Source organism: Saccopteryx leptura, chromosome X, assembly GCF_036850995.1.
Source record: "Saccopteryx leptura isolate mSacLep1 chromosome X, mSacLep1_pri_phased_curated, whole genome shotgun sequence".
Classification (NCBI taxonomy): domain Eukaryota; kingdom Metazoa; phylum Chordata; class Mammalia; order Chiroptera; family Emballonuridae; genus Saccopteryx; species Saccopteryx leptura.
In genome coordinates, this window is record NC_089516.1 from 107,113,305 (window position 1) to 107,139,386 (window position 26,082).

General features: G+C 36.5%; 1 protein-coding gene across 1 annotated transcript; it reads left to right on the forward strand.

Moving 5' to 3' along the window:
- The first annotated feature begins 374 nt into the window (after positions 1-374).
- Positions 375-24,962, forward strand: AGTR2 (angiotensin II receptor type 2). The gene is made up of 4 exons (XM_066356769.1): positions 375-531; positions 9,740-9,811; positions 21,934-21,995; positions 23,250-24,962. Exon 4 carries the CDS (start codon positions 23,270-23,272, stop codon positions 24,356-24,358), a length of 1,089 nt encoding a protein of 362 aa, XP_066212866.1. The 5' UTR covers positions 375-531; positions 9,740-9,811; positions 21,934-21,995; positions 23,250-23,269; the 3' UTR covers positions 24,359-24,962.
- The last annotated feature ends 1,120 nt before the right edge of the window (positions 24,963-26,082 follow it).

Genomic DNA, 26,082 nt, shown 5'->3' on the forward strand with positions numbered 1-26,082 from the left:
CTCTAGCCCATGAAATCTAAGGAAGTGTTATCTCTCTGCTTCTCCTAAAGGGAGGATGGGGTAGAGCAATTGAAGGGGGTGTGTATGTGTGCGCACGCACGTGCGTGCTTGGACGTGTGTGTGCGTGTTAGAGATTGCAAAACTATAATCGCACTGATTTTGATAAAGAAATGCCATGGACTTGAGCATTTGACTTTGAAAATGACTTCCTGCCAAGAAAGGCTCTTTACAAATTTTTGGCTAGTAGCAAATGCAAGATAGGATCTTTCTTGTTCCAGAGACTCCAACAGTGCATTCTAGTCATGGTTACTAACCCTATATATACTCCAGGGGTAAGGAAGCTGGAGTTCTTTCACATGGACTGATCTCGAGTTTGACTAGAAGAAAATATATGATTCCAAATACCTTCCACATCTGGATCCCACACTGTGAAACTTGGCAGTCTGACTACTTTAAAAATGTTGCAGCATTGTTAGATAACCTGCCAGGATATGTTGAAATGGTACATAGTTTGGAATATTTCACATATGGGTAAGTATATAAGTTCTTAAATGTTGTTTTTCTTTTCCTTAATCTGGCAGAGAAATGTAAACATATAATCAGAAATTGTAGCAACATGGTTCCTATTTAGCATATTTATTCATCTTTGTTTTAATTATATTTTCTGGGAAAGTACTATTTAAAAGGTACATTGTTTAATGTAATAGCCAAGTTGCCTGGAAAATCTTGTATATAGAGAGATCTCTAATGTAATATATTTTGAGTGGTACATTTTTTTACATACTTGCAATTATATTTTTCGCTGGAGATTGCTCTGGTTCAGTGGTAAGGAAAGCCTGGAACAGTATGTTGAGAAGAATTCTGAAGTTTCACCGGGGTTCTTAGAGGGAAAGAGTACCCTGAGTGATTAGTGGGTTTTTTTACTGTTCTACCTTTTCACAGTAATGCCAGAATCACTAATCACTCAGGGTACTCTTTTCCTCTAAGAACCCTGGTCAAACTTCAGAAATTTACTTTTTCAAATTTCTTGGTCTTTTTTGAATAGGTAATATATTAACGTGGTAAACCATAAAAATAGTACAGAAGAATATATTAGAAATGATTTTCCTTCTATTATTCTCCCTTCTGTTTTCAAATGCCACCTCTTAGAAGTAACTGTTGTTGCGATTTCTTTCCTAGACATCTATGCTTTAAAAAAAACTTTTTTTTAATTGACTTTAGAAAGAGAGAGAAATATCGAGTTGTTGTTACACTTATTCATCGATTCATTTGTTGATTCTTGTATGTGCCCTACCGGTGTTCGAACTTGCAACTTGGCACATTGGGATAACAGTTTAACCAACTGAGGTACCCGGCCAGGACCAAGTCAATGGTTTTTAAAACATTTTTGTACATACATGTATTTTTTACACTAATTGTAGCATAATGCATGTATTTTCTGTATCATGCATTTTTTTTTTTTTGTATTTTTCTGAAGCTAGAAACAGGGAGGCAGTCAGACAGACTCCCTCATGTGCCTGACGGGGATCCACCCTGCACGCCTACCAGGGGGTGATGCTCTGCCCATCTGGGGCGTTGCCCTGTCTCGACCAGAGCCACTCTAGCGCCTGAGGCAGAGGCCATGTAGCCATCCCCCAGCGCCCGGGCCATCTTTTGCTCCAATGGAGCCTCTGCTGCGGGAGGGGAAGAGAGAGACAGAGAGGAAGGAGAGGGGGAGGGGTGGAGAAGCAGATGGGCGCTCCTCCTGTGTGCCCTGGCCGGGAATCGAACCCGGGACTTCCGCACGCCAGGCCGACGCTCTACCACTGAGCCAACCGGCCAGGGCTGTATCATGCATTTTTAAATGGAAAATTTTGTAATATATATTTCACCAAGATTTAAAACTTAATATAACACCTCAAAACATTGTATTGTGCACTTAAATGGATGAGTTGTATGGTATATGAGTTATTAATATGGTTGAATTATTATCTGTCATATTTGTTATTGTTTTCTATTAGTTGCCCTTGTTCTTTGTTCCTATTTTTGTCTTCTAATCTTTTTTTTTCCTTGGTGGATTTAATTGAGCATTTTGTATAATACAATTTTTTTCTTTTCTCTTAACATCTCAGTTATACTTCTCTTTTTACTTTCTTTAGTGGTTGCCTTAGTGTTTTGTAATACACATTTATACTTAACCCAAGTCCACTTTCAAATCACATTATACCATTTTACTAGTACAAGTACTGGTAATAACAAAATATTCCTAATTTTTATCTCCTATTTCTTGTTTCATTGCTGTCATTCATTTTTCGTATACATACGTGAACTAATGCATTGTTGCTATTATCTTGAACAAGCTAGTTAGTATCTGTTAGATCAATTTAGAATAAAAAAAAAAGCCCTGGCTGGTCGACTCAGCGGTAGAGCATCGGCCTGGAGTGTAGATATCCCGGGTTCGATTTCTGGCCAGGGCACATAGAAAAAGGGCCCATCTGCTTCTCTATCCTTCCCCCTCTCCTTCCTCTTTTCCTTTCTGTCTCTCTCTTTCCCTCCTGTAGCCAAGGCTTCACTGGAGCAAAGTTGGCCTAGATGCTGAGTATGGCTCCATGGCCTCCACCTCAGGTGCTAGAATGACTCCAGTTGCAACAGAGCAATGCCCCAGATGGGCAGAGCACTGCCCCCTAGTGGGCATGCTGGGTGGATCCTGGTTGGGCACATGCGGGAGTCTGTCTCTCTACCTCAATGCTTCTCACTTCAGAATAATACAAAAAAAAGGTAAATAAATAAAAGTTTTAATTTTTCTTTATTCCTTCAATGTTCTTTCTTTATGTAGATTCAAGTTTGTGATATATCATTTTCCTTCTGTCTTAAGAATTTTTAACATTTCTTGCAAGAAAAGTTTCCTCCATTTTTATTTGTCTGAAAAAGTTCATGTTTCCTTTACACTTTTGAAGGACAGTTTCTCAGGGTGCAGAATTCTAGGTTGGTGGTTTTTCTCTCTCAACACTTAAAATAATTCACTCCACTCTTGTTTGTATGGTGCTGTGAAGTCTGATGTAATTTTTAGCTTTGTTTCTCTAAGGCAGTGATTTTCAGTCCTTTTCATCTCATCACACGCATAAACTAATTATTAAAATTCTGTGGCACACACAAAATATATATTTTTTGCCAATCTAACCAAAAATTGGTATGATTTTGATTCATTCACACCAGATGGCTATTGTTATATTGGCTACTGTAATTTTTTTATTTGACAATCTAAAGGAAAAGAGGTCAATGCCCCTGATTAAATAGTTGGTATTGCATGTTTTAGAAATTCTTATGGCACACCAGTGTGCCGTGGTACACTGGTTAAAAATCATTGCTCTAAGATAAAGGGTTTTGCCCTCTAACTTCTTTCAAGATGTTTCTTTTTTTGTTTCATGTATAGAACTCTGTTTTTTATTTTTTTAACTTTTAAATTGAATGTATTGGGGTGACACTGGTTAACAAAATTATACAAGTTTCAGGTGCCCAATTCCACAACACATCTCTGTACACCATATTGTGTGTTCAGTACCCCAAGCCAAGTCTTCATCCATCACAGTTTATCCCCTTTTCTACCTCTCCCTACCACCCAACTTGAGTGAGAGAGCGTCAGCCTGCTCTCTATAAGTCTGTCTATATTTTGCTTGTTGGTTCATTTTGTTTGTTAGATTCCACATATGAGTGAAATCATATACTTGTCTTTCTCTGACTGTCTTATTTCACTTAGCATAATGTTCTCAAAGTCCATCCATGCTGTTCCAAAGGGTAAGATTTCCTTTTTATATGGCTGAGTAGTATTCCATTATGTAAATGTATCACAGGTATTTTTATCCATTCATCTACTGATGGGCATTTGGGCTGCTTCCATACTTTGGCTATTGTAAATATCACTGCAATGTACATAGGTTATATTGATATATATTCTTTCAATTAGTGTTTTGGGTTTCTTCAGATAAATTTCCGGAAGTACAATTGCTGGGTCATAAGGCAATTTCATTTTTGATAGTTTGAGGTGACTTCAAACTGCTTTCCACAGTGGCTGCACCAATCTGCATTCCCCCCAACAGTGCACAAGGGTTCCTTTTTTCTAAATCCTTTCATTAGAGACCTTAGCACATTAATCATGGTTGTTTTAAATTCCCAGTCTGATAACTCCAATATTCCTGCTATATCTGAGTGCAGTTCTAATACTTTTTTTTTGTCTCTCAAACTGTTTTTTTTCTACATTTTAATATACATTATAATTTTTTTGTTGTTGTTGAAAGCTGGACATAATATCCTGTGTAAAAAGAACTCTGGTACATAGTTTTTAGTGATATGGTAATAAGGTCTGGGGGGGAGAGGAAGTAAATATAGTCCTATGATTAGGTTTCAGTCTTTTGTGATCCAGTTGAGAAAGGATGGCTATGGTGGCAGGATTTAGGTACTTCCATTCCTCTAGGTCAGTTAGAGTCTGATAAAACTCAGGGAACTCAGACTCTGGTAAGATAATTCTCTTGAGGGCAGTTGTTGTTACAAAGAGCAATATCCTCTGGCATATTTTATAATGGTTACATATTTTCTTCTTCTCTGGGAAGCACAAGGAGATTTTTCTTTCATATGCATAGGGAAAACTGGTAGAGCTCCCAGAGGTAAAACTCACAAAAGCTTGGGGACTTCCCTATGAACTGGCCCTCCTGGAGTATTTAATTCCAAGACATGTTTATACTGAGCCTCTAGAGATTCATGAATTCATCAGTTCATCAGTTTAGATTTTCCTACCTTTGGTATTAGTTTCCATTAGAGATTCTGCTCCAGTAAGTTGTGATAAACTGTATCTGCCTCTCTGCCATCTCAGTTTTGAGGCCTGTGGTTTTCTCTCACCTCTCTGACACAGCTAAGAAAAATTGTTGATCTTTCAGTTTGTTCAGCTCTTTAGTTATTAGGATGAAGTGAGAACATCTAAGCTTTATACATGCTAGAATAGAAACCAGAAGTACCTGCACTATGCATTTTTTCAGTTAATAATTTATCTTGGAACTTGTTTTATATCACAACATTCAACATCTCTGTATTCTTTTCAACAAATGCATAACTTCTGTTATATGAATCACTTACAATTTAATATTCTTCTATAGATGAGCAATTAGGTTCTTTTCATTTTTTATAAACAATACTGTACTGAATATCCTTGTACATACTTCTTTTGCATATATATGTAGATAGATCCATAGGATAAGTTTTTGATGCTAAGGATGTTGTAGACATCATTGCTAATTATTCCTCTGCAAAATGGTTCCAGTTTAGACTCCAACCAACAATGTATGTGAGTGCCCAATCCCGTACAGTCTCACCAATATAGTATATTATTAGACATTTAAAAAGTCTCAAACAGTATATTTGAGAAATGGTATCTAGTAATTTTGACGTCGTTTTCTAGTAATGACTTCTACTATTTTTTCATTTGTTTGTTGTTTACTTTTTCCCTTTTTTGTGAACTACCTGTTCATGTCTTTCCCCTATGTTTCTATTAGTTTGGTTATCATTTTTTTTAATTTTTTAATTATTTTATTTAATTTTTTATTAATTTTACTAGGGTGACATCAATAAATCAGTGTACATATGTTCAAAGAAAACATGTCCAGGTTATCTTGTCAATCAATTATGTTGCATACCCATCACCCAAAGTCAGATTGTCCTCCGTCACCTTCTATCTAGTTTTCTTTGTGCTCCTCCCCCTCCCCCTTTTCCTCTTTTTGTTATTGGTTTATAGGACCTCTTTACATATTAAGGAAATTAACCTTTTGTTATATGTATTGCATTTATACATTTTCCCAGAGTGTAACTTTCTTTTGACCTTTTAAAAGTATTTTCTTGCTATGCAGAATTTTAAAAACATTTAGGTGGTTATACTTATTATTTTTTCAACTGATGGCTTCTGGATTTTGCATTATGCTTAGAAAGACTTCTTTTTGGCTGTTTTCATACTTTGGCTTTTTAAGTTTGAAAATTTGATTCACCTGGAATTTATTTTGGTATAAATTGGGGATTGGGTATCCAACTTGATTTAGTATTATTTTTTCAGGTGGCTACTTAGTAGACCGAATTTTGGCTTATGCTATTTTAACTAAATATTTAAACATTTTTCTATTTTGTACATAGCTTTTCAGTAATTACATTTTATTATATCAATATTATAATATTAATATATTGAAAAATAGTTAGCAATAGTTTTCAATTTTTAAATTATATATTATGCACAATGGCCTTCTTCTTGTATATAGTCTTATTTCTGGTGTTTTATTTCTCTGGAACTCATTATTTAGAGTAGAATAATTGAGTTTTTCTCAGTATGGTCATTTTGCATTTCCAAAAGTGTGCTAGTTATTAATTTCATCACTGATTAATAAAATATCACCAATTTGGAGTGAGATTTTTTTGATTGTCATATTAAGCTGAAAAAGGGAAGATCCAGGATTGCTTTAATTGACATTTATTTGATTATTAAGGAGTATGAACCCTTTTTTTATGTTCATTCTCTCTTTTCACTGAGTGAAAAGATCATTTGCGACCTGTGGTGGCGCAGTGGATAAAGTGTCGACCTGGAAATGCTGAGGTCGCCGGTTCGAAACCCTGGGCTTGCCTGGTCGAGGCACATATGGGAGTTGATGCTTCCTGCTCCTCCCCCTTCTCTCTCTCTCTTTCTCTCTCTCTCCCTCTCTCTCTCCTTTCTAAAAATAAATAAATAAAATAAAATAAAATAAAAAAAAAGAAATATTCCCTTCTAAAAAAAAGAAAAAAGAAAAATAAGGTATTAAAAAAAAAATCATTTGCTTTGGGCCAGACAGATCTAGATTTATATTTAGCTCTGCTACTTCTTATCTTTGGTATCTCAATTGAAAAAATGTTTATAATAATATTTGCTGTGTAAGGTTTTCTTGACAGTCATAATGTGGCATATAAAAACTTAACTTGGGGAGTGATTTAATGAATAATATCTATTATTATTTCCCTTTGTGTAAATTATTTATTATATTTTGTGAATTATTAATCATATAATTTTGAAAAATTGTATTGAGTAAAGATGCTAAAGAAGCTGGCTAAAAATTGGAATGGGGAAGAAGACTTATTAGCCATAAGACCTTGACTAAATCAGTTAACTGACTTGAGTGTTAATTTCTATATAAGAATCAAGATCATTTTTATCTTGCTCACTATCCTTTTGTGAAGATTGAATAAGGTAATAGAGGAGACAACACTTGAAAAACATTAATGTCAAATATTTTTACTATTACTATTATGATGAGGAAAGTGAATGCTGAAAATCCTTATAGCTAAGGATATAAAATATCCTTATCTGTCATCTAAAATATACTATCCATTTCCCTACTAGTGTAAATTTTGAGATGATCTTGGTGTGGACTATGGTTACTTTAGGGAACTGTCTATGTCAGCAATGACTTAAAGGGAGGAGAAAGAGCCCTGGCCAGTTGGCTCAGTGGTAGAACATCGGCCCAGCATATGGAAGTCCATCCCGTGTTTGATTCTTAACTAGGACACACAGGGGAAGCACCCTTCTGCTTCTCCACCTTTTGCTTTCTCTTTTCTCTCTATCTCTCTCTTCCCCTCCCTCAGCCAAGGCTCCATTGGAGCAAAGTTGGCCCAGACGTTGAGGATGGCTCCATGGTCTCTGCTTCAGGTGCTAGAATGGCTCTGGTTGCAATGGAGCAATGCCCCACATGGGCAGAGCATTGCCTCCTAGTGGACTTGCTGGGTGGATCCTGGTTGGGTGCATGTGGGAATCTGTCTCTCTGCATCCCTGCTTCTCACTTCAGAAAAAAAAATAAAGAGGGGGGGGAGTAGGATTTAAGTTTTGATGGAAGGTATTCTTAGAGAAAGAACACATGCATGAAGCAATTTAGGACATGTACAGGAAATTAATGTTTGCATATATTTATGGAGAACAGCTCATAATAAGCTAAAGTAGTCTCAGAGGAAATCCCTAATCCCTGGACCTCTGGAAATCAGAATCACATGACCTTTTGACATTGTGAAACAAAGAAATGTGAGAAACACAGTAATGACTCATTATCACAGTAAAATATTCATAACAGAAATTGGGTACAGTTAAGCTGAGCCCACAGGGTGGAACATGGGGGTCAAGAATGTCATTTCTTGAGGATAGCTGACCTGAATGGCTATCTTGTGTTTGTCACTTTATCAGCTGAGTGACATTGGTCAGATTGTCCCAGTTTCCTGTAAAATAAAGGTCATAATAGTTCTTACCACGAAGTGTTGCCATGTTAAATGAGGGACAATGGTAGCTGTAAATGCTTGCTTAATAACAGTTCTTAACACGTAGTAAGTACTAAAGAATAGTAGCTATTATTAACAGTTATTGTCAGCAGCAGTATTAATATATCAATCAATGAGTACAATAGAAAATTTGTTTGTGTGAATGGAAATAACCATGACAGTACCTCTTTTATTGAGTAACATTGTCATGAACAATACTCTTGAAAAGGAACCTCAAAAATGCAAAGTCTGAGGACTTTAGCTGGTAGAACTGTATCAATCTAGAGAGGGAAAGTAAGCTGTTTTTTCAAACTTCACAGATGTCCCTTTACACAGGTAAAAAATATGAAGCTATAGAAATTTCGGAGGAGTGAAATTTAGTTAAAAATGGACATTTGGTCTGAAATATGCTAAGCTTGAGGTTATTAAAAAAACAAACAAACGCAACCATGAGGAGACTGAGAGAGCTTGTTAAAGTGATTAGGCTTAAAGAGTCATTAATCGAAAATCTAAATCAAACGTTATTTCTCATCAGTTGTGTTCACAGAATAAATCCAGGTGCAAACTAAAATCAGTTTATTTTCACAGACCAACACTGCTTTTCTATGGATTGCATCATAATAGGAGAAAATGTCAGACATTTTTAGGAAGTGACAGCGAGTAGATTGTTAACCACAATAGCCTTTCCTTCAAAGCAAACAACATATTCTATACATGCTATGACCAAGGTTTTTTTTTTTTCAAACTCTTTTTTATGATGAATTTCAAGTCATATCTGAGGTTGATGACAAGCATAGAGTTTGAACTTATACATCAAACCTCATAACTTGTCTGCATAGTTCTAATTTCTTCCACAATCATCCATCCTGCCCATTGTCCAGTCATTTTTTTAAAAGGACTTAAGTGTGCTCATTTTCTGCCTGAAACTTCCCCATTAGAAGTAGGTTATAAAGGGTTTAGTAGGGGTATGAAGGCCTTAAGTAATAATGCTTTGACATATATAGAGCGGGACAAAACTAAGTTTACAACTTTGAGTACAAAAAACACAGTGTATTCTTGTATTATTATGTATTAATTATTGTATTATTTTCATATGAACAACGGCAAACCTGCTTGTGCTCCACCCTGTATTTTCCAAGTTTATTGTTTTCTACTACTTTTTCTCCTCTCCTGTAAGCACCTGTAAGTACACCTGGTTCTTACATTTAGCGTGCATTAGATTAGGTCAGAAGCTCATTAAAATACTGCAGATTCTTGAGCGATATCTTTTGACATCTGACAGTGGTTTCTAAGAATTGAAGTTTTTAATAAGTGAAGCAATCAATAATCAGATCTCATTTTAAGAAACAGTGGCCTAAGTTCCACCAAATGTCTTCTCATGCCTTCAAAAGTCCATTTTAGTTTGTACCTCCCCATCTTTGTATCCTTCTGTTTACATTTTTTCTTCCCCATTTAGGCATAATTGACCTACCAGTCTTGCATTACCTGGATTGAGTTACACCTTCTTTGAAAATTTGGCCCAAACAAAGTAAGTGTTCCTTTCACAGTGTACATGCATGTTGAATGTTGATATTTGTGTTAACTTTCTTCAATCAATTTAGACTTTCTTTTATGGGCTGAGAACTTTTTGGTCATTTTTGTATCATACTCTAGAACTTCGCACAGTATCTAACATATAAAAATAGGTGCCCAAGAAATGCTTTTTGAATAAATACATGAGTTGATGAAGCTCTTTGGCTTTTATAGATAGATAGGTTTTGCGGTTTAGAAATTATTTGGTTGAATTCTGCCTTGGGGCATAGATATTAAGCAATTTTCTGTATCGATGAGAACAATGAAGAATTTTGCTAAACATTTCACAAGGTATTATTTCTTTTATTATTAGTTGAATAATTAAAATCCAGTTTTAATATTGCACTTGGTATAAAAATTTAAAAATTTGAATAGTGCAAATAAAACTCTGTTCCCTACAGCTCATGATTTTGTTTAGCAAAAAGAGGGCTTCACATTACATTGCAATTAAATGACTTTAAATAGACTTTGAAATGTTAATAGATCAAAGCCCAATGATGACAAATGTTGCCATAACAGGTGGCATTATTTTAAACGTGGGAAAACAACAATGAAAACAAATAGCGAAGAAATCTTTAGATCCTTACCAGGTTCAAAAAATTCTTAGTTTTGAGCAGAGAGTTGTCAGAAATGTAGGTATAACTGATATGAGAATTTTCTATCTGGTCTTTGTTTCAAACTAATGAAAAGCATTTCTAATTAAAGGACATATTTGTTAAGTGACATTCAATCAACATATATTTATTGAAGTTCCTTTTGGTGTCAGATTTGTCTCTACGACCTAAGGATATATTATTCACCCAAAAGAGGCAAAGTTTCTATTAATAGATATCACTTTGTTGTATGAAAAGGAAGTCAGTATACAAAATGTAATTGTGTGTGTGAGAGAGAGAGAAAAAGAGAGAAAGAGAGAATGAGAGAGAGAGAGAGAGAGAGAGAGAGAGAGAGGGAGGGAGGGAGGGAGGATGTTATATCAGATGGTGATAGGGGCTATTTTAGTTAGGGAGGGATGGGAAAGTTTCTTTAATCAGGTGACATTTGAACAGAGATCTAAAAGAACGGAGGGAATAGGTCATGGAGCTATCTGGGGAAAAACAATTCCTCGTAGTGGGCATAACATTTGTGAAGGGTTTGAGGGCAGAGTGTGCTTGTGGAATAGGAGGCATAGCAAGAAAGTCAGTGTGACTGGAGTGGAATAAACTGAAAGAAGGAGGTAGGTGCTGAGGTCATAGAAGTAGTAGTGACGGTGGTGTGCATGTGGATGGGGGAACATGCAGACTATAACAGGTAAGGCCTTGTAAGCCACATAAAGAGAGGAGAAGCTGCTGGGTACTTTTGAACAGAATGTTTACATGATCTTATATTTTATTTATATATTTTACATAAGCTGTGTCTTTCATTCTAAATTCTTTATTAGTCATTTCTAGGCCACACTTCATTACTTTGTTTAGAAGTTAAACAGCATGATCAAAACAGTTTAGGCACTTTTAAAAAATTGTTATTAATAATAATTATGTTTAATAGTAATAATATTATTAATTTTAAGCATCATCATAAGTAAACAGCAGCAGCAAAAATGTCAACAATGTTCATAAACGCTACCACTTACTTAGTGCCTGCTTTGTGTACTGTCTATATAGTACATTATTTCACACAATCATCACAAATACCTGTTATTTTTCCTATTTTACATTTGCAAAAACATGAACATGAATCACTTAATCTCAATTTATCTTGTTTTGGTATAAAGTGACAATGTAATAATATAGTGATTTATTTGGCTTTTTTGCTTTTGAGAAGCAATAGCAGTGGTTTAATCCAACAGCAAATATTAATAGAATAAACTATATTCTATGAACCTAACTAAATGCTGTATAAGCATTATCTTATTTAATTATTACAAAAACTTAGTCAAGGGTAAACTGGAATTCAAAGATGTAAAGTAACTTGTCCTAGGTTACACAGCCAATAAGTGGTGGAACAGGAACAAAGCCTACACCTACATTCTTCCAACTCCAAAGCTTGTGTTTTTAGCTACTGCTGTGTGACTAAATGTGGATGAAAATATACTGATGCATTTGAACTCTTTTAAAGTGTATTTGGGCCTGACCGGGTGGTGGTGCAGTGGATAGAGTGTTGGATTGGGATGCAGAGGACCCAGGTTCGAGACCCTGAGGTCGCCAGCTTGAGTGTGGGCTCATCTGGTTTGAGCAAAGCTCACCAGCTTGTACTCAAGGTCGCTGGCTTGAGCAAGGGGTCACTCTGTCTGCTGAAGGCCCGTGTCAAGGCACATATGAGAAAACAATCAACGAATAACTAAGGTGCCCCAACGAATTGGTGCTTCTCATCTCTCTCTGTTCCTGTCTGTCTGTCTGTCCCTATTTTACCCTCTCTCTGACTCTGTCACAAAATAAATTAATAAATAAAATTTTAAAGTGTATTTGGTATAGCCTATTTCAAAATCCTCTTTATTCATGCTATTTGTAATCTGTGGACACTGAATCACTCCTAGTTGGATGCTTCAGTCCATTTGGAGTGGTAATATAACCTGTTTCTATAAATTTGTAGCACAATTGTATTGTCCTTTCTAGGTCAGCCTCTGTGACAATCGACCACATTATTACCTTGATCTGTCCAAATGATCCATATATTGTTTATCTAATCATTTGAACTGTCTGGTCCTTGAGACCAATGATGGCCATGGTGTGTCAATCACTCTGAATATGTAACGTGGAAAAATATATTTGTCATTTCGGTTCGTCCAACACAAGTTATAAAAAACATTGACAAGGACAAAATACAAAGATAAATTGCTGAGAGAGGAGAGGAAAGCAACAAAGAAAAAAGAGATGGGGAGGGGGGAAAAAGAATTTCCCCAATGACAACTGGCAATATAATACCAGCATCAGTCTCTCAATAGCCACCAGTCTACTGTAGGTTCTGAAAGATTCTGCTTTCGCTCCCCATTCCTTGTAGAAAACATTCCAGAGAACTGGAGAACCTCATTTTTCTTTCCTCCTCACTAATCTTCTTATCCTAAAAACTCCCTTAAAGCTTGTTCATATTCACAAAATCAAAAAGAGAAAGAAAATTTTATGAAAAGTTTATTCTTTGAAATAAATTAGAATGAAAACTCCCAGAAACCAAGGGGCCAAGTTTCATTTTTTTTGTATATTTTTTAAAGATTTTACTTATTGATATTTTTTTAGAGAGAGGAGAGAGAGAGAGAGAAAGAGAAAGAGAGAGAGAGGAACAGGAAGCATCAAGTTGTAGTTGCTTCTCCTATGTGCCTTAACAGGGAAAGCTGGGGTTTTGAACCAGTGACTTCAGCATTACAGGCCGATGCTCTATCCACTGCACCACCACGGGTCAGGCAGGGCAAGTTTCTTTTTTCTCTGTATTTCTAGAACCCAGCTCAAGGCCTGGTACATGATGGGCCTTGAGAAAATTTTTGTTGGAAGAATGTGTGCTTGAATGAAGCTCAGGCTATAAAGATGATGTGAGTAATGTCAACAGTATCCTAAACAAGCACACGTGGGGAGAGGGATAGCATTATAAAATGTTGAATCCAGCTTTTTCAATATTGATATTATATTCAGTTGGTTGGTGAAGAAGATAATTCTTTCATTCCTTTATTGTCCATCATCTTTCTTCCTAGAGAAAAGAAGACTTTTCTTCTTAGTTTCCATGCTTGAACCTCCAAACAAATACAGAACTGCCGTAATTAATCTACTAGTATCCTCAAAGATTTATAGGAACCTTTATCCGAAAGGCACATGTTCCAAGACCCCCAGTGGATCAGTGGATGCCTGGAACCTTGGAGAGTACTGAACTCTCTCTCTCTCTCTCTCTCTCTCTCTCTCTGTATATATATATATATATATATATATATATATATATATATATATATATATATATGGTGTTTTCACCCATACATACATACCTATGATCAAGTTCAATTTATAAATTAGGCACAGCAAGAGATTAACAACAATAACAATAAAATGGTTATAACTATATACTGTAATAAAAGTTATGTTAATGTGGTCTCCTTCCTCTTCTTTCTCTATCAACTGATATGATAACCAAGAGGGCTACTGAGTGACTAATGGGCTGGCAAAAGGGATGATTTATATCCCAGGCGGGACAGAGCAGGAAGACGAGAGATTTTATCACGCTACTCAGAATGGCACACAGTTTAAAACTTATGAATTGTTTATTTCTGGAATTTTCCATTTATTATTTTCAGAAACATAGGAAAGTGAATCCACTTCGGGGGGTGGGGTGGGGACTACTGTACTTTTTAACAACCGAAGCAATGAACATGGAACCACTTCACTTGTCTACTTTTCTTTGCTGCCCAGGGTTTGCTGTCTTGCATGGTGGGAAGGCATTACCAGATTAGCTAGTGGGATACTTAACCGAGCACACATTTCTCTTTGACTCTTCCTCATCTTAAATCTTACATAGGAGTGCCCATAAGGCCTGGGGTATCTTAGAATATTTGTCGAGTCCTCGTCAGTTGGCTCAGTGGTAGAGCATTGGCTCAACTTGTGAAAGTCCCAGGTTCGAATCCCGGTCAGGGCACACAGGAGAAGCTACCATCTGCTCCCCACCATCTCTCTCTCTCTCTCTCTCTCTCTCTCTCTTCCCCTCCCACAGCCATGGATTGAATGGTTGAAGCAAAGTTGGCCATGGGCACTGAGCAAAGTTGCCTCCATGGCCTCCCCTCAGTTGGTCAACAGAATTGTGGCCCAGATGGGCAGAGCATCAGCTGGTAGAGGGCTTGCTGGGTGGATCCCAGTCAGGGTGCATGCGGGAGTCTCTCTCTGCCTTCAACATCTCACTTAATTAAAAAAAAAGGGAATATTTGCCGAAATTTCAAGAGAAAAGATAGAAAATTTTAGACATGTACAATCTGAGAGAAAAAAAAAATAAATTTAGGCCCTGGCCGGTTGGCTCAGCGGTAGAGCGTCGGCCTAGCGTGCGGAGGACCTGGGTTCGATTCCTGGCCAGGGCACACCGGAGAAGCGCCCATTTGCTTCTCCACCCCTCCGCCACACTTTCCTCTCTGTCTCTCTCTTCCCCTCCCGCAGCCGAGGCTCCATTGGAGCAAAGATGGCCTGGGCGCTGGGGATGGCTCTGTGGCCTCTGCCTCAGGCGCTAGAGTGGCTCTGGTCGCAACATGGCGACGCCCAGGATGGGCAGAGCACTGCCCCCTGGTGGGCAGAGCATCGCCCCATGGTGGGCGTGCCGGGTGGATCCCGGTCGGGTGCATGCGGGAGTCTGTCTGACTGTCTCTCCCTGTTTCCAGCTTCAGAAAAATGAAAAAAAAAATAATAAATTTATTTTAAAGGTGTAAGACAAATTATATGTATATTATTCTCTTATATATTGATACAGTTTTATATTTTTTAAAAAAGCTTTCTCAGTACTCTGAAGAGATCTATACAATTACATTATATAAACAGAGACCTAAACTGCTGCAATTCAAGCTCTTTTTAACTTACTGACTTCATCTAGCTACAAATGGGCGTTACCTTAGAATTAAGCTGGTAAAGACAAATCTTAATAACATTTTACTTGTGAGATTTGCTCTAAGTAGTATATTATATTTACCAATTATTCTAATTTGCTGAGTTAACCTGCTAATCTTTTAAAATATTTTTCTGATTGACATTAACACAGAGATTCCCAGAATGCTTAGAAGTCCCTCTTATTTGAGAAAACTCGTTCATCTTGTGCCTCATTTATAACAGAATGGCGTAGTGGGAATAATGGCCAGGGTATGAGCCTCAATTTTATAATATCCTAGCTGTTTAACCCTGAACAAATTACTAAGCTCTTTGTTCTCCAGTCTCTTTCTTCTCATTTATAAAATGAGCAAGATGACCGTCTCTCAGGCTTCGTGAGAAGTAGACGTGAAATGTGGAGTGCCCAGCACAGTGCCTGATGCCCTCTCCCATACTCTAGTCACATTCTCCCATGTCAGCACTGCCCTGACCACCCCCGGGGGATTTCATGTCTGGGGGAAATGAAAAGTGGCTTCTCTTCTCATAAAAGTTGGGGACCTTCAGATGGAATCAACCTTGGAAGCTATTTACATAACATTTATTTTTTGCATTAATGCCAAAGAAACATTTTGACTGGGAGGTCAGTACAAATAACTCAACAAGAATGTATACAGTTAGGCGGAAGCAGACTTACACTAACAGTACTAAATGTGCACTGAATGAGTGTTTAGTTTACTGCTATCTGTGGGGCACACATTCATGCCACTGAAAATAACTAAGGCACAATGAAAATAGTAGTGGAATGTTATTCTTAAAGTTTATTTGTTTGTGTATTAATTTGTTATTTTTTTCTCTAGACAATGCATTTTGGAATTTTTAGGCTACAGCTCATTTTTATGCTTAAAATAAAAGGAGAATAGAGGGAGGCTGGGAGACGAGGAAGTAGAGAGCAACTGCTAATAGGTATAAGGTTTCTTTTAGAGGTGATGAAAATATTCTGGAGTTATATAGTGGTGATAGTTGCACAAGTTCGTGCATATACAAAAATCCCCCACTGAATCATACATTTTAAATAGGTAATTTTTGGGTGTGTGAATTTTATCTCAATTAAAAATAAATAAATGGTAAATAATTTTAGTTGTGTGACCAATATAAAATAGAACCAATATAAAACAAGAGTGTTAATATTGAAGTGTATGGAATCACATAATTGTAAGGAATTCTATAAACTTCTAGATATCTGAACATGAACTATTTTCTTTTAAGATGTATATTATTTACAATGCAAATGCTGCTTTCAGTTATAAATTTTACAAATTCATATTGATAACCATGAATGCAAATATCTATGGGATAAATATCTAAAAACCCAAGCAGTCTCAGAATTTCCAATTATAAATTTATTCTTTTTTCATTTCATTGGCATAAGACGTCAAAATCGTTCTAGGAACTCCACCCCAAACTTCCTGCCATCCTCTATCTGCTAATTTTAAATTGTTTTATACCTCAAAAGCAAAATGTATTACAAACTACACAACTTTATATTGTTATTCTATCTTTTCAGGGCCCTGACGGAGAGGTTGGGGAGAAATGAGTTACTCAAACGATGCCAAGTAATCATTTGTTCTTATAGTTTTGTCTGAACTGATGGCCTGTTTTGGAGAGCTATCATTTGCCCCATTCCCTCTCTCTTTGTTGTAGCCACAAGCAGTGAGACATTGCTTCCTTTACTCTCATTCTCCAACTTTGAGAGTTTGTCTACTTAACCAAATAAGAGCTTGAATATTGATAGTGAGAAGGAGATAGAGAGGATGCTTAAGACAAGGAGCACAAACTCGATGGTCATGGGAAAGTACAGAGTAAGTAGAGAAAAAGAGACAGGTGAAGCCCTCAGAAACAGTTTATTAATATGTGCATCGTGTTTACATGTGAGAGAACTCTGTCATGAGCAACTCAAAGGAGTGGCCAAATGGGTGTATATTGCATCTTAATGAAGGAACAATACATTTTTAGAGAAATGACAAGGTATAGGAGAAGAGGCTTAGGCTTTTAGAGAGGCAAACTGTGGGAAGGTAGGTTTACGGAGGAAACTAATAGAAATTAAGGATTATTTAGAAAGGCTTGCTAGGTAGATTCTTCTTGGTGTCCATCTCTGGGCTGATAGGAGTGGAGTTCTCTCACTCATTAAGAGTCCTGTTTTTCCTGGTTAGGAAACGGAGACAGGTTTACAAATTTATGTTTTGGTTTTAGGCAAATAGGGGAGGGCAGAGAGATTTTTCTTGTATGTGTTTCTCCTCAATGGTCTGTAGCTCAAAATAATCCTTATGCCAAAGAGGTCTATTTTGGAGTGGCATATTCTGATACCCTACCTAATCAATTTAGTCAGATAAGTGGGAAAAAATATCAGATCAGTTAGCTAATATTTTGAATGTGAACAAAAATATAAACAATTTTCAATTTTGTATTGCTCTCCCCAGTTTGGTTACAAAGCATTGAGATGCTATTTGTTAAAACTAGGGTGCCTTCTGTGAGATCCTGGTCTGAACGTGATGCTCAGGCCTGCAGATGCCTTTGGGGTAAAAGGAAATTGGACCTCTTTCCTCTCCTTATGTTCTTGGGACCAGATTCAGCTGGAAGCAACTAGTCTCAGGAATGTACTGAGTCAGACATCCACTCATTTCACTGCATGGATTTAACCTTGTTAACTGATTTAATAGTCCTCTCAGTCGCTCTCTATACGAAGCCGAGGCAGCCAGTCAACTTGATGTACTCGTATTGGCCATTTTACTGAAGTTTTAGGCTGGTTTCTATAAAATGGTCAATCTGATTGTTAGCTCTGGAGAGAGGACCTCATTTTTTTCCTTCATTTGTTTTCAACCTGACGTTCCTGTTCTCATTATGTTGGAAACTAAAGAGAGGCACAAAAAGAATCTGCAAAGACATATCAAAAACGGGCAATCTCCTTACTTATCCTCCTTTCACGGACCCCCAGGTTGGAAAAAGTCCAGTGGCAACTAAAATAGGGGTTCTGTATGAGTAAGTGAGTTGAAGAAAGATTGGTATTAAGTATGTACTTGTGTCTGTGTAAATGTATGTTTGTGTCTGTGTATGTGTGTTAAAGTTGGGAGAAACAAGTGGAAATGCCATTTGTTCAAACAAGGATTCAGAGAGGTGGCTGGGATGACGGGAACAGAAAATAACTGTGAAAAACTTAAACTAAAAATGAAGGTCCGTCTATATTTAAGCATTCCATGATCTGGTTTTCTAATCCTTTCCTTTATAACCAGGGCATGTATATGCAGACTTTTGCATTTAATAATTCCTTTTCTCCATTAAATCCAGATTGGTGTGAGTGAGTGTGGGTGAGAGAGATGAATCAGTGTTTTTGTTCTTTTTTCTGAACCGTGTATACTTCCAGAGAGGTGCAAAGCTTCTTGAAAATGTCTTTTTTTTTTTTTTTGACCTGGTCCTTTAAATTTTACTGTTAAGTAATCTCACAATGAATAATAGGCATTCACTAGAAAAACTTAATTTAGTGTGTTTTACCATTGTTTAATTCTGCTAGCCAAGCTGCACTTGTTCCAAAGAGCTGCGTAATTTATTCAAATGACCTGAGGCTTTTAAAGTCAATCTTCTAGCAGAAAAATTATTCCCTGCCCCCAAGAGAGTGAATTTTTTTTCTGTTGCACTGCTTCCCATGACTGACATTTATTTGACTCTCAAGTGTATTTATGTTGTTGGCTTAGAGTTCTTTGCTGAATCAATAATATGCTGTATTTCTTGCTTCAAATGGTGTCAATATTATTGTTATTCCTGTTTGTTTTTTTTATTTGTCTTTAGTTCCCTGAAGTTACCAAAATTTTCTTTGACTTGTGAAAAATTTTTTTACTCCCCAAAATGATGAAGAAACAGAGTAAAAGCTTTTTTTAATCTTCTGGGAAATAAATGTGTGCCTCTTTAAAATTCCTTTACGTCACAAGTTACTATAACGGAGGACAAAAGCCCTAGACAAGGTCCTCTGTTCCTCGGGGGTGTTCAAGGCTAGGTCTCCCAGAGGCGAGCCTGCAGTCTGTTCTCACAAGTTTATAGCTCACCTCCTGACTGTTTCTTTGCAAGGGGCATGAGAGGGGGCTAGAAATAGAGCAGGGTGGGAATCTGACCCATGGTGACCACTCAGGAGGCTCTGGCCTAGAAAATTTCCTTGTACATGGCAAAAACAAACATTTGAAATGGAGGGAGAAACCAGGCTTAGAAAAAAAGTGAAACCAGTTCCAATTTCAACTCTTCTGCCCATAACCATAAGTCCCCATTCTTTTCCCAAGCATCAGTTTTCTATCATTTGGACAGAGCCTCTACCTGCATCTGTCAAGAGCACAAGAAAAAATTTTTTTTTGAGGTTTAATAACATGCCGTGTATGCATATTAGGAGCATTTTCTCAATATTCAAACTCAGTCCACCAAAAGAAACACTAAAATGCTGTGCTTCAAACCTTTGAAGCTATTGTATTTTTTAGGCAATGGTGACTGCTTCTCACTAGTTCCATCTGCTTGCATGCTACAGGATGGACTTCAGCATTAATGGAGAAACAGAAATGTCAAAAGCATCCATTTTGTCTCGTGTTATTTGTAATTTTGTCTTCTGGCATCTAACCTCTCTTCTTTGTTGCTCTCCGTCTGCTGAGCATAGTTCTTAAGCCTTTAGATACTTCCTCAGGGCCTCCCCTTCTCTACCTCCAGCCTTGCCAGTATGTGTAGATTCACTTTGACAGCTACCAGAAAAATGTGATCCACAGAAAGAACTGAAATCCTTATACTCATTGAAGTGTCTCGGGTTCTCTGGTTTTCTGTACTCACAGTCGTAAACTATCTAGTCACACATTTATCTACCAGTGGTCTCCGTTTTGGAAATAAAGTTAAGAAAAATTTCTTCCACAGAACAATCCTTCCAATTCTTTCTCCCTACTTTAGTGCTTTTATAACAATTTATGAATGGTCAGCAGTGACTTTTTGTAAATGTTGTAGACTTTCCTTTTTCCTGGACAATAGGTGAGTTTAAAGGACCTGTTCGTGCTCTCTGCTGTAGTGTGAAAGTTAAGAACATGGCCTCTGACATTAGATAGCTTTGCTTTAAATTCAAATGTCCTCATTTAATAACTATGTGACCATATAAAAGTTAAACTCTGTGAGCCCTAGTTTCCGGATTTGTAAAATGGAGTTAGTATCAATAGCTTATTAATAGCACTTACCATGTGCTAGACACTCTTTAAAGCACTTTAAATATATTAGCTCATTTAATTCTCCTAACTCCTTGATGTAGGTAATTAACATCATCCCATTTCTCAGATGAGAAAGCTGAGACACAAAGAAGAAACATAATGTGGCCAAGGTCATGAAGCAGTGAGCTTGTGAAGCCAGGCAGTTGGATCCCAGAGGCAATTTACATACCAGTATTATTACACATATTATAATATATACTAGTATATATTATACATGCCAGCTAGATTGCTTCTCTATTAAATTATTGAGTATAAAGTATCTAGCACAGTGTTTGGCACATAGCATATATTGTTATCTAGTATTATCACTACCATCACTTTCTCTTTATTTCTTTCTTTTGTCACTATTGCTTCTATTGGACTGATTGCGTAAGGTTGATCACCTCCACCCCCACAAGAAGAAAAAACAATGCAATCTAGGCTGCAATAGCTGTCTATTCCTTCTTCACCTTCTGTGCTTTGTATTTAAACCTCAAATATGCCAGAGACATTTGAAAGGGAGCTCTGAATGTTAATACCTCTTCTCTAAGACATGAAAATTATATCCTTCTTATCACTCCCCCTCTAACAACAAGCCTACAGAAATTGCTTCAAGTAAGGGAGAAATTTTAGAAATTGTAGACCTTAAGTCAAGTTGCTACTGTTCTTTAATAAGCAGGGGGTAAACATTTTAAAAAATAATGAAGGTTGCAAAAGACATTGGGAGACAAAGACTCTGTTACTAGAATACATTCCCTAGTCTTCCCTCCTTAATGCATTTTAGAATGCAAGTATCAGGGAAAAAGAGAAAATTCTGCAAATAATTATATTCTCCTTTTCAAGTAAGTCACCGACTTCAAAATTCTCTAACACATTTGTGGAAACTTCATTTTTTTGTTTGAGATTTATTTGAATGAGCTGTTATGATTGGAGACAGTGAGAATTTCAGATTAATGTTTTGCAGCCAAAAAAAAAAAAAACCCTCTGGAAAGCTGGCAAGTGTTCATAAGTCAGCCCTAGAATTATGTAGGTTGAAGGCTCCCAGTGGACAGACCGAACATATAAGAAGGAAACCAGAGATCTGGTGCTATTACGTCCCCGAGTCTAAGGGAACGAATAAGCACAGAATTAAAAGCATTCTCCAGCCTGAATTCTTAAGGTAGGTCTGCACAATTTATGTATACTGTATTTGAAAAGTAGAACATACATTAAGTGAAAATATTTTTTATGGATGAACTTGACTTTTTCCCTGTGTTTTAACACTGTATTTGCAAAACTCTTAAATTGTTTAACTGCTGTTTCTCTTACAGGGGTGCTCTCAGGAACTAGGCAAGCTGATTTATGAGAACTAACTTTTAAACTCCAACAACCAGTAAGTCTTCAAGTGGGTTTATTTTAGAGTCTCTCATGTTAATTTATTGGGTCAAGATGATGAGAGAATGAGCTTTAGATAAAAATGATAACTTTGCTGTTTATTAAGAGAGTCTTTGGTGATTACATTCTTCATAGTTTATTTACATGTATTTTCAAACTATGTAATGTAAAGTAACAGTCTTTCCCTTACTGTGTTATCTTGAGCTAATTTTCTTTTGTTTTAAAATAATGTTGCTACTAAAAAAATAAAAATCCAGCATCACAAAACCTGAAACATTGATTATAACATTTGAGAACCATGTAGCAATATTACTTAGTTGTGTTAAACTGAAAAGATACCAAAGGAAAAATGATATAATTATATATGATTAATCTTTGATGTTCAATTCTTATTTCATTGAGCAATCAAAACTTTCTCTACTTGACCCTAAGTCGGATTTGGCTAGGTTTTTTCTATTCCTTATTGAAAAATAAAATGAATTTTTAAAAACTGATTAAATTTCAATATCTACATCTAACTCATTCTCTACAAAAAATGTGAAGAGGGGATTTCTAGAAATATGCATACATTCCATACCTTCTGCTTATTTATATTATTATTGTGAAAACAATGGAAAAGTAGAACTAAATGAATTATTTTTTAATTAGTATAACCAACCATCACCCCCCATTCCAATATGTTTCTTTGGTGTATTCTCTTTCAATCTTTTGTGCACTTAGTTATCTTTTTCCATAGCTTATGGTACTTATATTTTCCATAGCTGTAATGATTTATACATAATTAGTTACTCGAATAAGACATTTTTTCTATGCAATAGCAGGCAGCAGTGAGGTTTCTAGAAAGTACACAGACTGAGATATATGCTCAAGTGTTTTTGAAATATTAACTTTTCTTACTTCTTGGTTCTTTCTTGTTTGTTCCACACATTTCCTATCCTGGCTAGCCTCTTGGAATATTAATTTTCTTTAAACCTTTTGAAAATATGATAAAAAAGATGTGCAAAATATAGTTTTGTTCTGAATTTTCAGTCCCTGAGGCTGTAATGTCTTAGCTTCTTGGTATTACTGAGCAAATTCTTTTCTTTTTTCTTTTTGAAGTAAAATCCATTCTTATTTTATAAGTCATGGTTCTGTTTTCTAATGTTGTCTGTAATCACCCACCTTTTTGCTTTCAACAAACTTTCAAAATGCTAACAACTCAGTGATGTCTAAACTCTGTATGAGTTCTGAGAGTTTCTTTTTATTTTCACAGAAGGCAGTAAAACTTCCAATATGAAAGGCAACGTCACCTTCGCCGCCATCAACAAAAACATCACCAGCAGTCTTTACTTCGGACTTTGGAGCAGCGCTGGCAATGTGTCTTCCTTTAACTGTTCACATAAGCCATCAGATAAGCATTTAGATGCAATTCCTGTTCTCTACTACATTATTTTTGTGATCGGATTTCTTGTCAATACTATTGTGGTTACACTGTTTTGTTGTCAAAAGGGTCCTAAAAAGGTTTCCAGCATTTACATCTTCAACCTGGCTGTGGCCGACTTACTGCTCTTGGCTACTCTTCCTCTCTGGGCAACCTATTATTCTTATAGATATGATTGGATTTTTGGACCTGTGATGTGCAAAGTGTTTGGTTCTTTCCTGACTCTGAACATGTTTGCAAGCATTTTTTTTATCACCTGCATGAGTGTTGATAGGTACCAATCTGTCATCTATCCCTTTCTGTCTCAAAGAAGAAACCCCTGGCAAGCATCTTATATAGTTCCCCTTGTTTGGTGTATGGCCTGCCTGTCCTCATTGCCAACGTTTTATTTTCGAGATGTCAGAACCATTGAATATTTGGGAGTGAATGCTTGCATTATGGCTTTCCCACCTGAGAAATATGCCCAATGGTCAGCTGGGATTGCCTTAATGAAAAATATCCTTGGTTTTATTATCCCTTTAATATTCATAGCAACATGCTATTTCGGAATCAGAAAGCACTTACTGAAGACCAATAGCTATGGGAAGAACAGAATAACTCGTGACCAAGTCCTGAAGATGGCAGCTGCTGTTGTTCTGGCGTTCATTATTTGTTGGCTCCCTTTCCATGTTCTGACCTTCCTGGATGCTCTGGCCTGGATGGGTGTCATTAATAGCTGTGAAGTTATAGCAGTCATTGACCTGGCACTTCCTTTTGCCATCCTCCTGGGATTCACTAACAGCTGCGTTAATCCCTTTCTGTATTGTTTTGTTGGAAACCGATTCCAACAGAAGCTCCGCCGTGTGTTTAGGGTTCCAATTACTTGGCTCCAAGGCAAGAGAGAGAGTGTGTCTTGCCGAAAAAGCAGTTCCCTTAGAGAAATGGAGACCTTTGTGTCTTGAATATGAGAACGGAATGTGTGTTATCAACATGGCTATTGGGTTTGAGGTCCTCTTGAATGATTTTTAATGATTTTAGTAAAATAAGTTTTTTTTTTTCTCTTAATGTAATCTTTTCTCATTAATTTAGAACAAGAAATCAAAGATAACTATAAGTTTTATCCTCCAGTGACTGTCAGGATCCCCCCTAACCCCTCCTTTCTGGTCTATCAATACAAGATGTCACTGGGCAGACATCCATAACCTAGAAGTAACTGAGAATTTGCCTCAAACTATAATTAATAACAAATTGTGAATAATAATTTGGGGGTTCAGATTTCTCCTTGACAAATGCTGGAGTTTTTTTAGAATAGGTTTTATGTCTGTTTTCATCAAGCTTCCCTCTTCAAGCAAGGCCAGCCCATTAACTTGCTGCATTATTTAGAAGACATCATGCTATCAGACACTGTACTTCTACATGAGGTATACTGCAACTGGCTGGTACCGGAGTGTTCAGGCTCCAGGCATATGCTTTCTACTTTAAAATTATTATAAGTAATAATCCTTTTACAAATCACTTGAGCATAGGTTTATATTTTATATAGCTACATATTACATAAGGATAAGAATATAGATTAGATCACATGTACTCCTACATTTTAGCTTACTTTTATACATAGGTATCCAAATTAAAATGTAGAGTAACATAGATTTGTAATGAACAAATATATGAGTGTTCACTAAACTCTGAATAAACACTTTTTAAAACTTTTTATCTATTTTAACTATTGTTTGAAATGATCTATATTTTAGGATGATGTCTTGAAAACAATTACTACACACTGTGTAGTGTTTTAAAATGCAAAAGGTCACTTTTTACATCCTTGACCTTTTAGATGTGGTGCTTTGAAACATAGGAAGTTGACTTGACTTTTATTATTGATGTTTTGGGTCTGCGTTGCTTCCCAAAAATATCTGGGTGGCTTCTTTAAATCTCTACCTTGTAATAAATAAGCCCTCACTGGCACAGGAAAAGTTAATGCTAGAATAGAATTCTGAGACCCAGGGAGGACCAAAAGATCCAGCAAATGACAACTTTGGTGTCATGCAAAAACCCTACCTGTCAGGGCAGTGCAATGTGGCTTTAAAAGCATAGACCATAGGGTAGTTTTAACCTGTCCTATGAATACTGCTTGTTGCAGAATGTAGGGGATTCTGTGGAATTCTTTTAAACAAATAGCTGGTTCATAGATGTCCTCTTTACCATTATTTGAACTACTTAATTAGAGAAGTACCTGAAACTGACTGAGTTACCTAGAGTTTACTTAAAATATGAATCTTATTTTAGAAGTTAGAGAGTTCATTCTGCACCAGCCCATATATATACATATTCCATCAGGGTATCTAGGGCCTTCACAGAGCAATGCTGACCTCTGAGGTAGAAATGAAGTTTCAGAAGCTTAGTGTCTCTGCCAGGTTCCAGGGCTATATTGCAAAGAATCTTCTCGCTCTACTTTCTGGGACGGTCTTAATTTCATGTAACCTATTGTAATCAATTAAAATAGTTAAGTGTATAACCTACTATGACTTCATATATTAAATGATTTTGTAACACATCACATATAAATAAAATCTTTAATTGGAAGATCATGTGTGTTTACTTTTTTATTTTAATGATCGCCAAGTATAGATTCTTACTTTCTCTTTTATCTGTATCTTTCTTGCAATTTACACATCATTCCTTACCT